Source organism: Cyprinus carpio, chromosome B4, assembly GCF_018340385.1.
Source record: "Cyprinus carpio isolate SPL01 chromosome B4, ASM1834038v1, whole genome shotgun sequence".
NCBI lineage: Eukaryota > Metazoa > Chordata > Actinopteri > Cypriniformes > Cyprinidae > Cyprinus > Cyprinus carpio.
The window spans coordinates 26,430,423-26,447,732 of record NC_056600.1 but is presented as its reverse complement, the minus strand read 5'-3'; the positions used below and the strand labels follow the sequence as shown (position 1 = coordinate 26,447,732).

General features: G+C 38.4%; 1 protein-coding gene across 1 annotated transcript; it reads left to right on the top strand.

The window, feature by feature from the left end:
* Window positions 1-711: 711 nt before the first annotated feature.
* Window positions 712-12,372, top strand: LOC109076261 (gastrula zinc finger protein XlCGF8.2DB-like). Its single transcript, XM_019091992.2, has 3 exons — window positions 712-881; window positions 1,271-1,416; window positions 10,330-12,372. Exons 2-3 carry the CDS (start codon window positions 1,332-1,334, stop codon window positions 11,412-11,414), a joined length of 1,170 nt encoding a protein of 389 aa, XP_018947537.2. The 5' UTR covers window positions 712-881; window positions 1,271-1,331; the 3' UTR covers window positions 11,415-12,372.
* The last annotated feature ends 4,938 nt before the right edge of the window (window positions 12,373-17,310 follow it).

Sequence of the window (17,310 nt, the reverse complement as noted above, 5' to 3'; positions counted from 1 at the left end):
ATAGTCTGCTCTATAGATGTTTAATGCATTCTGAAGGGAGAACACATTTAAACAAACAGGTTCAAGGCCAGGATGATCCACCATACATTCTGGTGGATTTTCCAGCTGTTGTAATCTTCTTAAAACCTACAAAATATGAAAAAGGTAACCGACCTGAGATTTTTGAAAGATGAACGCATAATAGCAATATAATTTAGGAAAATACTGTACCTGTGGTATCTCCCTGCAGCATATATTCTCAGCCTCTGTAGGCATTTGGCCACAATTTACACAAAGACACCTATAACAGGAATATCAATGTAGTGACAGCACTGCAGATGTACTTGAAAGTTTTGTTAATAAGTACTGCACTGTATGCATAATTCAAACAATAAGTGTCCTTCAACTCCTGCTAGACCCATTATTCCTGCCATGACCTAAGGTCAGTGTTACAGCTAGAGTAGTACGTAGCACTGCCTAGGTAACGTTACGCATCACTGACAAGCCTACATTTACCGAAAAAAAAAAAAAAGTTTTTTATGACCACTCACTAACATATAGACATGTATCCTATCTGTCAATGAACTGTACTTCAGTAAACACATAAAGTTAATATGTTTTTAAGTTTTTTATCTTTCTAGTTAATATACCCTGCCAGTACAGTGATAACTAAATCAACCAACCATTCAGAAACGTCCAGTTCAAGCCTTAATTGTCGGGTCCAACTGTGGTTCAAATCAATATGGTTGCACAGATGTGTCTTCAGAGCCTCCCGCTGCTGTACTTTCCCCAAACTATACCCTCAACTGTTGTCAAGGCAACACTCCACCTGTGTGTTGTTGAGCAGAGCTCATTAGCATTTAAAGCAACATGCACTGAAACAGCGTGCTGTTTTTGACAAGGTAAAATTAGTGGTTTTTTTACACTACGAATGAGAATTTTTAATCAAAGTATATTACAGACTTTTCATTAAGACCCTAAATAATCATATCAACTTGTGGAAAATGGGCATCCGATGACTCCTTTAAACTAAAATACTGTATGAAATGAATTGCTTCTTTTTGTGTGATTATTTAATTCATTTTTTTATTCATTTGTAGTTCTAGTTGGTGTCTTTTTTTGTGTGTGTTTTTTTTTTTGACTAATCAGGTAATTTAAGTCCATTAACTATTACACTGACTCCCTCCCTTACCAGTGCACTGATTACTGATCTAGGGAGCTGATTGAGACGCACCCAAAGATTTAGTTTGCATTTAATTTTTTCTCTGATAATAATTCTCATCTTAAACAGGACAAAGTGTCCAAACACAGAAAAACTCCTGGTGAAGCAACGGACATCCACGATTAAAAAGATGCTGGTCATTAAAGTAGAGAGTGAAGAAATGAAGATTGAAGAAACATTCAGAGTGAAACAGGAAGATGCCAAGGAACAAACAGGTTGGTTTTCATTCTCAAAGCTAAACTCAGTCATTCGATCCTTATTAAAATGCCACATGACCAGATAAACTGTTGTCTACATTTGCTCTTTATTTAAAGGGCTTTAATGTGCAAGTAAAACAACCAGCAGGCACTTATTTTATAACTGATGATTTCAGCTGAATCTTTGTGAGTCAAATGGTTCACTAAAAATCTCTAAAGAACATCTGTTGTGACTTTCACATCTTTTCTAAGGCCCAGTTGTAAATGAAGCATCAGAAGTTGATCTAGTAGAAAACTAGAAACTCGTAGCTGCAACACATACATACTTTGTCACAGATGCAATATTTGCCAGGCGTTTCAGACTATTTCATAAAGCAAAAAACTTTTTTCATTCAGTATTTATGCACTGCTTAAAGGGATACTCCACCGCAAAATGAAAATTTTGTCATTAATCACTTACTCCCATGTCGTTCCAAACCCGTAAAAGTTTCGTTCATCTTCGGAACACAATTTAAGATATTTTAGATGTAAACTGGGAGGCTTGAGTCTGTCCCATAGACTGCCAAATAAATAACAGTGTCAAGGTACAGGAAAGTATGAAAAGCATCGTCAGAATAGTCCATCTGCCATCAGTGATTCAACTGTAACGTTATGAAGCGACGAGAATACTTTTTGTACATGAAGAAAACAAAAATAACGACTTTATTCAACAATTCCTCCTTTACATTATTACAACACCTTTCTCCCCAGTCTGGCATGAACAGCTCAAATAGTTCCTGTATCAAATGAAGGCCCACCTTCTGAAATACGAAATGTGCTGTGATTGGTTAGCTGGGCCAGTCTGTGTTGTGATTGACAGCACTCGACGCCTGATCAGGAAATGTCATGCCTCTTACCATAGCGGCCTGCGAGTTTCAATGTGAAGCCGCCTTTCCACTGCACAGGACAAACAACAGCTGTTAGACCGGAAGTCATTGGAGAGTCAATGGAGAGTCGTACAGGGGCTGCGTGGGGTGTCGACCATCTGCGAATGCGGAATTTTTGATTCAGATTTGAGCTTCGGATACATTCAAATATTTGAACTTGAGCGACTACACCGTATGTGACACGCCAATCAGATATTGTGTATTCCAAAGTTGTCCAATCAAATCAGTTGAGAATTATAATTCTTTTTGTTTATCACATTTTATTTTGTTTTAAACATTTTAAAATGCATGATTATTGATGAAAAATAAATGGTTAATTTAATTTTATATTTTATTATTTTTAATGTTGTCTTTTATCTGGCTCGGAGGAAACATCTTGGTGAGTATCACCATTTAGTGCAAGAGCTGCGTCTTAACGGGGAAGGTTTCCGTGAGTATTTTCGGGTCTCACGAGAGGAATTTAATGAGATCCTTCAGGTTGTTGGCCCAAAAATTAGGAGGAAACTCAGTCTCTGGTGATGTCCATGTGTTCCAGACTTAAGGCAGTCTTTGCCTGCAAAGGATTCTCAACAAAATTTTAAAAATGAACATTTTATTTATGATTTTATTTATTTGTCCAATTACATTTGAGTCCCTGAAAATGGGGTGACCGTGTATAAAAATGGTTGTAATTCCTAAGCATTTTGTTATATTGTTCAACCCCATAAGCTTAAAGTCTGCACTTCAATTTCATCTTGATTGTTTTATTTTTAATTCTGTTCTGGTGGCATACAGCGCTAAAATGATGAAAATTGTCATGACATTTAGAAAACTTTTACTTCACAACTTTTCAAAGCATAATATTGTACTTTTTACTGTACTACGAAAGCGAAACTACTCTGTTTGACCTTTGGGCTTTCACTGTGGACAAAGCGGAGTCCAGCCTGGGGTCATCACATGTGGTTGCTGCACACACAAGGTACGCTCCTTCGTAGGATCCGCCTCAAGCCGGCCACGGTTCACTCTAGACCGCTGCTCACTCAAGCCAACCACAGCTCACTCTAGACCGTGGCTCACTCTAGGCCTCCGGCCTTAGCTCACGCAAAGCCGCGGTGTGTGATGCTGTTTTGTTGAGAAAGCGAAACTACTTTGTTTTTGCCTTCCAAAAGAACACACGACTAAGAATCATGTTAATATCACATTTATAATGGGTTTTATGTTTATGTCTTGTCGCTCCGGCCGGACAAGGCATCACAACATATTAACAGGTGTAACATTAAACCTTAAACTGCATAAACACATTTCATTACACCAAATACACCAAATAATGAAATTTTTAGCAGCATCATATGACTCTTTAAGTTTGTGGGTGACACGACTGTGGTGGGTCTCATTAGCAACAGAGATGAGACAAACTACAGGAGTGAGGTGAGCCGCCTGGCTGGGTGGTGCAGTGACAACAATCGGGTGGTGGAGAAGACAAAAGAGATTGTTGTTGACTTCAGGAGCGTGCACACTCAGCATGCTCCTCTGACCATCAATGGTGCGACTGTGGAGAGAGTAAGCTGCACCAAGTTCCTGGGTGTGCACATCACAGTGGACATCTCCTGGACCGACAACACCGCAGCACTGACCAAGAAAGCACAGTAGCGTCTCTGCGTTCTCCAAAAACTGAGAAGAGCCAGAGCCCCAGCCCCCATCATGTGCATCTTCTACAGAGGCACCATCGAGAGCATTCTGACTAGCTGCTTCACTGTGTGGTGTGGCGCCTGCAGGAAGACTCTTCAACGCATAATGAGAGCAGCTGAGAAGATCATTGGTGTCTCCCTCCCCTCCCTCCAGGACATTTACGGAACCTGTCTTACCCGTAAAGCCCTCTGCATTGCAGGTGATCCCACCCACCCAGTCGCACAGTTTCTTCAGTCTGCTGCCATCAGGGAGGAGACTGCGGAGTCTCCAGGCCAGGACCAACAGACTGAAGGACAGCTTCATTCATCAGGCTGTCAGGAAGCTGAACTCCCTCCCGACCTTGCTCCCCTCCCCTCTTTTTTCCCCATGCACCACTGAACTCTGAACCTCAGTCTCCACTTCTTCCAGCCCCCACTGCAAACTGGGACCTGCACCAGTCACTTTATGCAGCATTGGTCTGCTCACTACCTCAATCAGCAGTTAACTGACCTCATTCAACTACCTCTTCTGTCAGTTTAAATAAAGAACTGCTCTCTGATATTTCTGACACTTTAATCAGACTGAATAAGCTCTTTGCAATACAATCATTATATCTGCACTGTTTACTTCACTGGTTTGCACTCTATCTGCCATGTGCCTTGTGCTGCTTTACTTATCTTTCTTTTTACATGACCTATTTGTATAGTTTTTCTTCATAGTTTATCTGTATTTAATGTTCTACTGTTAGTGTTATCTGTATGCACCAAGGGTCTGAGAGTAACGCAATTTCAATTCTCTGTATGTATGTACTGTACATGTGGAAGAATTGACAATAAAGCAGACTTCAATTGACTTGACTAATAAATATAATTTAATACTTAATTTCATTAGAAATCTAGTACTTTCTTATTTTTACTTTAGTAAAAGTAATTAAAAGTTTTACTTGAGTACAAGAAAGTACTACATCTTTAATGTTCTTAAGTATTGAGGGTAAAAACAAAAAAACAAACATGAAATTTAGTGCAGTAAAAAGTATGATATTATGCTTTGAAATGATGTGAAGTAAAATTTTTCTGAAGAAAAACACTGATAAAGTACAGACACTTAAAAAGTACTTTTAAAGCAGAGTAAAAATTCTTCACTACTGTCCGCCAATAGACCAAAACCACTTTTTGAACCAGGCTGTAAACTTTTTTTTTTCTGCTGTAAAGTTGGGCGTTTTAACATGGGAGGTCTATGGGACTGACTCCCTTTTGGAGCCAGCCTCTAGCGGCCAGTCGATGAATTGCAGTTTAAGTCACTTCCATGTTAGTTTTCAAGAGAGACTCCGTAAGGTTGCCACTTGAGTAGAAATTGCTTATGAGTCTTATGAATCCATGCTTAATCGAGTAAATGGAGTTGAAGAGGAAGGGGTGTCTCCTTGGGATGAGTTCTGGACATATTACGGTAATATCTCGAAATGAATAGACAACTACTTTGTGTTTTGTCTTGCACTATATATTATTTCATGGTCAAAATGCGCGTGGGTAGCCACTCTGTCATACAAAAGGCAAAAGACCTTAACTCACTAGAGTGTGAAACTGAGAAAAATGGCTTTACAGGTTTTTTATTTGTCCAGAAAAATTCATTATAGGTAGGCCACTGGAAATCTGGTAATAAGATGCTTTAATGAAAATGATCTCAAACTTGATTTTTACTGCTATTTGGAAGTTATTGTACTCTGCCTTTGCATTGTCTGCAAAAAGTGAGATCTCACGCCAAGGCAAAAGGCAGTAACTTCCATATTATATACAATATTTGGGTGCTGTTTACATCACCATTTACAGAATCATTCTAGTAACATCTGTATAAAGTCTAATGATCATTGGCTATCTCATAGGCTATAACATATAGTAATCTGATTAATTTTTTTTTCATTTTAACAACCAGACAAAAAGTTCAATGCGAGTAGATACCATTTGCAACCAATTTATTTGCAATGTTCACTAACATTTAAGGATGCAAGACATACTTAGCCTATTGTTTTTACATCGATTTGAATGAAAATAGCTCAACCTATAAGAACGACTTGTGGATTGATATGAACACCAGCAGGAATAATGCTCAAAATGTTTGTGAATTAAACATCTCCGATGGCTTTTATTGCCATGGATTTTATCGAGTTACAGGAAAAGGTAGGAAAAGGATTTAATTGCGAGCTGTTACTGATTGTATGTGTGATACATGCTACGTTGTCACAACATTCAAGTCTTTAAATGTGCAGAAGTGGGCAGCACTGAGTGAATAATATGCATTATAAAAAGCTAAAAAAAAACTTTAAAGATTATTTACATTTAATTATTGTTGCCAAGTTATCTAGTCGTTGCTTGTTTACAGTGCTTTTGTTACATGGAGCAGTTTGTTAGACTGCGATCTAACGAATTAGTTTTTCTAATGAAGTGCTGACAGATGTATGAAAGTATACAAAATACACTGCAATTTAAACATGGCAGACTTTAATGGACAGTAAAACAAAGGCAAAATACTGTATAACTCTAGGGCAGCGCAGTAATATTTACGAATGGCTAAACAAATGCAGAGCACCGTAACTTAATTTGAGCGTTCCAAATAGGGCTGCGATTGTCATGCACATCTTGTCAGTAAAGCCAGTTCTGTGATTAGAAGTAAATCTCCATCATCTGCTTTGAGATGGCGCAGCATTTAATACAAAGAGCCATAGTTCTCTGACAAGCTATGCAAAAAAAAAATCACAGACGACTGTGATTTCATACGAGTATGAAATCGAAATCGTTCACGATAATGACAGCTGTTTATGTAGCTTCTCAGTAAACTATGGCTCTGTGTAGTAAATGCTAGTAAATACTCCAAACTCACTTCATAACGTCAGTCGAGTGTTTGAAATAAATCCTTCTGTGAGATGATGTGGCTTACACAGAATAAGGCACGCAACATATTTCACAGTATTCTAAGCAGTGATAAAGGCTATGTCGATTAGTATTGCATTATTATATGCATTATTATAATAAAACTTATAATATGACAGTATAACAATTATAATAAGACAAACTCAGATAAACCATCTATTGTCGTAGTCCTGTGTTTATTAGTCACGTTGAATTAATGAAAGTAGTTAAATCTTCTGTTTATTCAGCAACTGCTATAGGGATTTCCTGGGTTTCTTCTGTGGGACGTATTTGGAGTTTCTGTGCAAAAGCACCCTCTGGCCTTCGGATTTAGATTTACTACTGATCACAGAACAATGCTTCACTGAAAGATACGCATGACAATTGCAGCTTGTTTAATCGCTATTTCGATTTCATTTAGATTTTTTCTCATGCAGCCCTAGTTCCAAAACAAAGTCAAAGAGCGGTAACTGATGCTATATTGTGTTCTGCCTTGGTTTCTCCTGGTCTTTTCTCCAAGATACTTATACACATGATACAGGAGGTCTTGAATGTCCTAAAAATATCAATAACTCATTTTCAACCAAAAATTAAGTGATGTTTTTTTTGTCTTTGCATGGCAGCACTGCTGTCACTACTGTTGAACTAGGTGGGTGTGGTTTCAGCAACCAGGCACCTCAGCTTCACCCACGTCCCGCCTTTTTGCCCATTTTCTATTATCCAGGAGTGATGCGCTGCCAAGATGGTGGCCGTTGGCTCCGCCCACTTTAGGCATCAAAAATGCTCTTCAGAAACCTATGAGTGATGTCACGGACACTGCGTCCATGTTTTTTTTTACAGTCGATGTTTCTACCATTGCACTGGCCCACTCTTTCACTTTTGGAGCTTTCACTGTCTTCCAGTGTCCCAAAATAATCCTACTGGCCATTGTACTACATACCATAATATGTAATACACACCATAATACCAGAAAATGCATGGTTTGAAAGATTATGTATTTAAGACTTGTCACCTAACAGCTTAAGGGTTAAGATATTTTAGAGTCATACCACCAACTTAAGATATCCATAACTCATTTCCAGAATGGTTTAACAAGACTACATTCCCAAATACAATGTAAAAAGGTACCTGTTACCAGCTGGCTTTTCTAACATAAATTGTCTTTCATCAGTTTAATCCTGTAATGTCTTACCAGAGTGTGGTAGTATCTGTAAAGAATCTTATACTGAGTTAACTTCCCCCTTGCTACTTTTATACAGTCGTGGCCAAACGTATTTTCCACGTTTCTATGGTATACTGAAAAACAATGATAAGCATATCATACATTTTAAAGGCTTTTATTGACAAAAAAAAATATGAGTCAATATTTACAGTGTTGACCCTTGTTCTTCATAACCTCTGCAATTTGCTCTGGCATGCTGGATATTAGCTTCTGGGCCAAATCCTGACAGATGTCGATCTATTCTTGCCTTATTAGTTCTCGGAGTTGATCACAATTTGTGGGCTTCTGCTTGTCCACTCGCCTTTTGAGGACTGACCACAGGTTTTCTGTGGGATTGAGATCCGGGGATTTGCCTGACCACGGATCCAAAATTTCAATGTATTGATCTTCGAGCTACTTCTTTATCACTCTTGCTTTGTGGCATGGTGCTCCATCATGCTGGAAAATGCACGGATCATCACCAAATTGTTCATGGATTGTTGGAAGAAGTCGCTCTTGCAGTATGTTTTGATACCATTCTTTATTCCGGGCAGTGTTTTTGGGCAAAATTATGAGAGAGCCCACTCCCTTGGTTGAAAAGCAACCCCTCACATGGATGGTTTCAGGATGCTTCACTGTTGGTACATCACAGGACTCAAGGTAGCGTTCACCTTTTCTTCTCCGAACTATCGATTTTCCAGATGTCCCAAACAGTCGGAAGGGATCTTCATCAGAGAAAATAACTTTGCATCAGTCTTCTGCTGTCCAATCCTTGTACTTCCTGCAGAATTTCAGTCTGTTCTTGATGTTTTTCTTGGAGAGAAGTGGCTTCTTTGCTGCCCTTCATGACAACAGGCCATTGCCCAAATGTCTTGGCCTCACTATGTATGCAGATGCTCTCACACCAACCTGCTGCCATTCCTAAGCAAACTCTGCATTGGTGGAGACACGATTTCAACTGACTCAACAGGAGGAGACGCCTGGTGCTTGCTGGACACTCTGGGACGTCCTGAAGACTTCTTCACTGCAGTCGAACCTCTCTCCTTGAAGTTCTTGGCAAGATCCGGTAAACGGTTCTTTCAGGTGCAATATTCTTTGTAGCAATTTCCTTGCATGTGAGGCCCTTTTGAGGCAAAGCGATGATGGCTGCACGTGTTTCTTTGGAGGTAACCATTGCTAACAAGAACACAATGACTGGAAGTGCTTCTTCCCTCCTTTTATAGCAATCAGTCTGCTCAATCAGTCTAATTGGTATGATAGTGATTTCACCTGACTAGTACCCATTCACACTTTCACATGTGCTGCTGATATGATGAGTCAGTTAATGTAAGCTGGTCATTTTGTGTCAGGATCAAAAAACAGTGACATCTGTTTTTTGTGAAAAGTTAATTTTTTGGCCAATTAATCTTTTAGCAATCATTTGAAATGCATCTGATCACTCTACACAATAATCTAGAAACAATATAGAAACAATGTGAATGAACACCACAACAGCTTAAAGGGATACTCCACCCCAAAATGAAATTTTTTGTCATTAATCACTTACCCCCATGTCGTTCCAAACCCATAAAAGCTTTGTTCGTAAAATAAATAGCAGTGTCAAGGTCCATAAAAGGTATGAAAGTCATCATCAGAATACTCCATCTGCCATCAGGTGTGCAATCTGGGTTATATGAAGCGACAGGAAAACTTTTTGTAAGCGAAGAAAACAATAATTCAATAATTCCTTTGTCAATGATCTCCTCTGTGTCTCTCCATATCACTGTATGCTGTGTATGCTCTTCTGTATCTTCCACGCCACAAGGATGCGCTGTTTCTACATGTATTTAGCTTTGATTTGAAAGAAAACAGCCTTTTATGGACAGTGACAGTGATTTATTTGGCAGTCTATGGGACAGTCACAGGCCTCCCGGATTTCATCCAAAATATCTTAAATTGTGTTCCGAAGACAAATGAAGCTTTTACGGGTTTGGAAAGACATGGGAGTAAGTTATTAATGACAAAATTTTCATTTTGGGGTGGAGTATCCCTATAAGCAGCAAACTTTGCAAAACACTAAATTTATGACACTGCCAAAACTTTTGGCCACGACTGTACATTAACCACACCCCCCAAAAAAATGCTAGACAATTTTTCTGAGTCAATTTTTTCCACCAATGTCCCTCTGCCATATGGCCTTGATGCATTACATATCTAAATGTTTTGATATCTGTTGTCTTGTGCCTTTAAACTTTTCTTTGTGTTTTCACCTTAGACCTTATGGCACCAAAAGAGGAGAAAGTAGTACCTCATGAAAATGAAGAGGAAGATAAATGTGAGAATCTTCATGATTTCAAAACTGGAGAAAAATCTTGCTCTCCAACTGAAAAGCCTTCCACACGAAAAAGAGCTCAAGAGACAGAAACTAGAAGTTTTACTGGTTTTCAGTTTGAAAAGAGTTTCAGTCAACAAGGAAACTCCAGAGACCACATGAAAGTTCATTCTGCAAAGAAGACTTTAACCTGCGAAAAGTGTGGAAAATGTTTCAATCAAAAAGGAAATTTTAACAAGCACATGAGAGTTCACACTGGAGAGAAGCCTTACACATGCCCTCAGTGTGAACACCGTTTTGCTCAAAAAGTACACCTTACTGCTCACATGAGACTTCACACTGGAGAGAACCTTTACACGTGCCCTCAGTGTGGAAAGAGATATGCTCAACAAGCAAACCTTAAAGTTCACATGAGAATTCACACTGGGGAGAGCCCTTTTCCCTGCCAACACTGTGAAAAAAGTTTCACTCGTAAAGAAAGTCTTGACAAGCACATAAGAATTCACACTGGAGAAAAGCCTTTCATATGCTCTCAGTGTGGAAAAAGTTTCACTCTAAAAGAAAACTTTACCAGGCATGTGAGAACTCACACTGGAGAGAAGCCTTACACATGCCAACACTGTAAAGAGAGTTTTTCACAACAAGGAAACCTTAATATTCACATGAGAATTCACACCGGAGAGAATCCTTACATATGTTCTCAGTGTGGAAAAAGTTTCAGTCAACATGGAAACCTTAAAATCCACATGAGAATACACAATGGAGAGAAGCCTTTTTCCTGCCAGCTGTGTGGAAAACGCTTCACGCGTAAAATAGGTTTTAAAAGGCACATGAGAATTCACACTGGAGAAAAGCCTTACACATGCCCTCAGTGTGGAAAAAGTTTCATTCAACATGGAAACCTTACAGTCCACATGAGAATACACAATGGAGAGAGTCCCTTCATGTGCCAGGAGTGTGGACAAAGATTCAATCATAAAATAAGCCTTAATAGGCACATGAGGACTCACACTGAAGAGAAGCCTTAGACATCCCATAAATGTGGAGAGAGTTTTGCTCAACATGGAAACCTAAAAATTCACATGAGAATTCACACTGGAGGAAACTCTTTCAGCCTGCCAACAGTGTGAAATTGTTTCAACTGAAAAGGAAACCTTAAGTAACACATGGCAGTTCGCTCAAGCGAGAACAATTTTAAATGTTATCAATGTGGATTTTTTTCTCAGCTCTATAGAAATAATGGTGACTTGACTGACCTGACTTGTCATGGAAATTCTAAATAGAAATCTGATATCAACACTGACAATTCAAACAACCTCCTGTTGTCAATATAAGGTTGTCAAAAGTACCAACAGGTACCAAGTATTCACTGAAATTAAGGAAAAAAAAAAAAAATTGTGACAATACCAGCCTTTCCCCATAACATTTTGAGCACTGTTGAGTAGATTCTTAAACACCTCTGATTGGCCATTGTGTTCTTGTGCTCAGCAGATATGTCTGTGATTAAAAAACTGTTCATTGCTTCAAAAACACATAAATACCATAGACTGTATAAAAACATGGACGTAGTGTCTGGGATGTTACCCGAAGGTTTGTGAAGAGCATTTTTTTGAAGCCCAAAGTGGGCGGAGCCGGCCATCGCTATTGTGGCCACGTGTCACTACTGCATAATCGAAAATGGGCACAAAGTTGGGATGTGGGTGGAGCTGAGGTGCCTGGTTGCTGAAAACGTTCGCCTAGCTCAACAAGCAGGCAATCCACCTGTCACTCAAGTGGCCACGCCCTTAATTATGCAGAAACATAAGGCTTAATATAATTTAAATGGACGAGAGGCAAAATTAGCTATACAGAACAAAACCACTTTTTGTACCAGGCTGTAAACAGTTTTTCTCTGCTGTAAAGTTAAGCATTTTAACATGGAAGGTCTATGGTACTGACTCCTTACATGAATTTAAAAGAAATTGAAATAAAATTTTGTTTAACTGATCCTGTTTGGTTCTTTTATTATTTATTTAGCAGTTATTTCCACAATCAGGGTGGGGAAAAAAGAAATAAAGAACTATGCCCATGATAAACAACAGACAACTGTCCTCTTCAGGGTAACGTTAATCTGTTTGTGTAATGATGCAGTATAGCACTCCTGACATACAGCTCTTGTTTTTAAAGGGCCCCCAGCACCATTTTCATATCGCTATGCATTACTTCCACTTAGTTCAAATGGTGACAGCATGAACTAAAACTACAAGTTTAGAACACAAAACTGCAAGTTACAATCCCGAACTATGTCTACTTATGGATTAAGTCCAGAGTAAAACAGGAGAAGAATTGGAGATAGCCTGCACACTGTAATCTGTGATGTTTTATGAACCGATATATACACTTAAAGTTCAAATGTTTGCAAGTGTTCTGTGCTCCTTGAGGTCATATTGTATCTTTTACATCATGTACAGTGACTAAAATAATTATTTTACCACAGTAAAGTGACTTTTACTTGTGATACTTGCCTGTTGTGTTTCTATTTTCATTGCCTCACCTTTAAACCCGTTTTTCTCAAAATTCCATTCCTGAAAATCAAAGCTATCAGCCAACTTCAGATAGCCGTAGTTTTGGAAAAGCCTTGAACCTAGCTTTCATATTGTATCAAAACTTAAAAAGGTAAAATTTCACCATGTGGTGGGTTTTCCTAGACCGCATCATATATATATATTTTTCTATTGCAATTAATCGCACCCTTTTTGTGATTAACTGTGATTAATCACATACTTATGGTGAAATTAAACAGACACTATTTATTTTTTAACATGTTTATTTTTGTCATCATTTCACAAAATTGCTATACCCAGCAAAGAGAACCATCAGAAGAGTTTCAATCTCAATTCAATTTCCTGCTTGCCAAACTAAAACAGAACACAGAAGCTTATTTTTCTAGTCAGCATTTAACCAGTTGCTAAGGGATATAAGGTTGTTAACATTTTCAGGTGCCAGAGCAGCCCTCTTCTTGTGTCTTGTAAGTGAAAATAGTCTCTCACATGGCATAGTTGAAGCAGGAGTTGCTAGATATTTCCATGCAATGGAATCCTTAAAGGGGTCATGACATGGGTTTTTTTATTTTATTATTATGGTTCCCTAGGTGCAATTATAGTATTACTATAGTTTTTAAAAGAAAAAAAACTTTTAAAATGTAGTGAATTATGACATTTTCCCACCCTGTTTCTCATCCTTTGATTCAAACAGTCTGTTTTTGGGTTGTTTCCCCTTTAAGAGTTCAGTGTTAACGCCCACTGTTATGATTGGCTAACGACAGTGCCTATGGATCAATTATTAACACCCCCATTCAGAACATTTGTGGATTGAGCGTAACTGTTTAGTAGCGGGTGATTCCATGTACGATGTCGCGTTTTCATTGGTCAGTCGTTGAAGCCTATTTCTGATTGGTTGTTGTCGTTTTGACAGCGTTTATGCCAAGAGCAAAGAGAAAGAATTCGAAGAGAAGAGTGTGTACTTGGCCATGCGCGAACGCACGGGACACAGTCTAAGCACATACACACTTACTTTAAACGAAGAGGAGAGATTCGCGATTGCACTGAACACGGTTTAAGTGCAGGCATACTCTCTGAGCGAGCCCAGAGAAAATTCTTACAAGAGCAACGTGTATCTGAGAGCGCGCGACCAGTTCCCGCGCGCGAGCAGAGAGATTCGCGTTTTGCCATCTTTATTCCGCGCGCGAGCAGAGAGATTCGCGCTCGCACATTATATTAATGTACTTTCGTGCTACAATAATGCGCTCTCGACATTTGACAGGGAAATAACGCCATGCTGCGTGGCATTGTAATTTTCCTGTACACAGACCCACTCGCTGTCCATCGAGTGAACACTTGTGAGGCGCGCAGCGCGACAACGATACGAAATTAGCGTAGTTGTCTTGTGCTGGAGGCGGTCATATGCAAATGGTTGGAACGTCACTTCGCACCGTGACGTCAGTTCTTACCATGGATCCAGAACGAGCTGTATTTAGAGCTTGATTAAATAAATGGCTCGTTTATAATGGGGAGGACGTCTTAAGCTATGAAACTTGCAGGACGTTTTAATGGTACAAAGACCTCTTATATTCCAAAAGATCAAGGCAAATTTGGTTTCTCATTTCATGACCCCTTTAAAGCGCACAACATACGCAGGGTCATCTTCTTAAACGGCCCCCAAGTTGTTTCATGACATATCTGAATAAGAAACACACATCCAATTAAAAGATTGCATTTGCTAACAATGACCTATTACTAGGTCTTCATTTTAATGCCAGCATTTACTAATACATTTTTAAAATTAATGTTGCTAGTATTAGTTATTTTTTCTAAACTATAATCAAAGATTAATATACACTAAACACTAGTTTGCTAGTATTTGATTACTGTAGTTACTTAGTTAACATTACTCACAATAATATTAATGAATAGAACCTTATTGTAAAGTGTTATTCTCTTTCCGGCTTTACTTTCTTATTTGGTCTCTCTCATACACGTTGGATTTGACATGAGCTATTTTAAATATATACAGGACTTGTTTTAATAGCAATCATAAAAACCAATAAATACTGGCTAAAAAATAACATCACCAAATAAACTGAAGTATCAACCTGCATGGTTCCAGTAGTTTCTCCAGCCTGGCAAGTTTATCAAACTGCAGATGTTAGAATGGATAGCTTGTGGTTTTGCTGCCATCAGGGGGTCTTCGTTGCGTAGTATCCGGCTGACAAGCTCGAGGATGGAATGACATCTTGTGAGAACGTTTTGCACTAGAGACTCTTTGCCCAGGCCATGAGCAATTTGGTGTGCTTTCAGGTCTATCATATTAGATGGGCTATGTTTGAAATGTCTGACTAATTTACAAATTAATGCATGTGCCTCTTTATCGATGAGATGTGCAGTTGTACCAAAGTAATTATGTGAGTTTACCGATGTCCAGTGGTTCCCAGCCAAAGCTGTAACACTCTTTGTTTGTGATAGCAGCTCTACTTTGCATTTCTTTTCATTAATGTACAGTTCGTGAATCCTGGAAATGACTGTTGATCTTGACGAAAGCTCAAATGATGGGTCGGAAGTGGCAATCCTTATCACTTCTTTCAGGCCCTGGTCAGCAGTGATGTTGACTGGACGGCAGTCCTTGGCAATCCAATTTGCTATGGAAGTAGTAAGCCTGGTTGACGTTTGTTTACTCACACTCCGTATACACTGATCCACTGTGGGTTGTTTCACACTACTCATCGGTTTGCTAGCAGAACCTGTGATGTGTTTTGCTTTTAAATTATATTTTAAACTCGATGAGCTTCGTTCTTCGTTACAGTGTTTGCACACAACTTTGCGTTTATCCAGAGTGCCATCCAGTTTTCTTTTAAAAGAGAAATTTCCACCTACCAGAGTTACTAGTGCTGGCGCCATTGTAGATGCTAAGAGTGATAAACTCCCGACCCCCAGTATCAACTGCGTGACGCAAATTACATTAATGATGCACCTTTGTGTGTTTCAATATTTCATTTGCGTAAAATTATTTTAACACGATAAGGGTTTTGTATTAATCGCATGCGTTAACACATTAATGTTGACAGCCCTAATATATATATGATGACATGATGACATACAACTCTGGAGCACGGTCAGAAATTGACTGAAGAAAGTATTTTTTTCACCCATCCCTTGTGAAATGTTAAGGTGAGCTGCAGGTTGGAGATGAGTTTCCTGGAGGAAAGCAATTTTAGTGTTTAGACATTTTCTTATTACATTTCAGCCCTTTGACATTCCAGGAGCTGAGCCTTATAACATCACTAGGAGAACTCATGTTTTGGAGATATAGGACTTGTTTTGTAGTATTACTTGTTGAAGTAAGTACTTCTAGTTGTAAATCAGCACAGCATACCCATAATATACAGATAAAATAAATGAAAGTAATAGAAAGAAAAAAGGCAACATTAACTGACTTAAAACCATTTTTAGTGTGTAACCAGTAGATGGTAGCAGTGGAGCAGCTCAGTTACTATTTCCACTCCGTTTTTCTGACATCTTGCTTTTGGAGTTATTGTAAATTGACTATTAAAACAAATGTTAGTATTTTTACTGTACTGAAATATAAAGCATAGCAAGCGCAGGAAGTCACAAGGTTGATGTAATTTTAAAAAGAAATAAACACAGAAACCAACACCCTAGAAGGGTTAATTATTTAAATACTTAACTCCTTAACTAAAAATGAAATAAGTTAATTATTAGTGGTAGGATTATAAATTTAAATAATAATGCATTACATATTTTATCTTTAAATGTAGAAGCTGCTAAATATTTTCAGCCAACACAGACTTGTTTCTGCTGATGTTGGGTCCTCTTAGACAACCAAAACTTTTCTTCAAACTTGCTGACCGAACTCACTCACATGAAAATTCTTGATATAATCAATGACTAACTACCCAATGAATCTCTTATTTACATCAAGTGTATGCTTTTTTTTCTTCTTGTTATATTGGGAAGATCTGCAAGATTTAGTTGGGATTTGCTTTACTTTGATCTTAAGCAGGACAAATTCTGCAAATACCCAGAATGGCGTTTATTAAAGAGGAGAGTGAAGATATAAGGATTGAAGAAGCATTCAGAGTCAAACATGAAGACACTCTTGAACAAAAATGTTTGTTTTCATTCTTAAATCTGAACTATTTTGTCCTGTATATTTTCTCAGTTCATTTGGCACTGGCAGATGTCTGTTAATTTGTGCCATTTAAATTAGGTTAACTTGAATTGGTCTTTTTTTTCTTTAGATCTGATGCCGCTGAAAGAGGAGAGTCAACAACTGAATGAAATTGAAGACAAAGTTCAATATGAGAAATATCATGATTTCATAATTGGAGAACATTTTAGTTGCCCACAGATTAAAATGACAACACTAAAA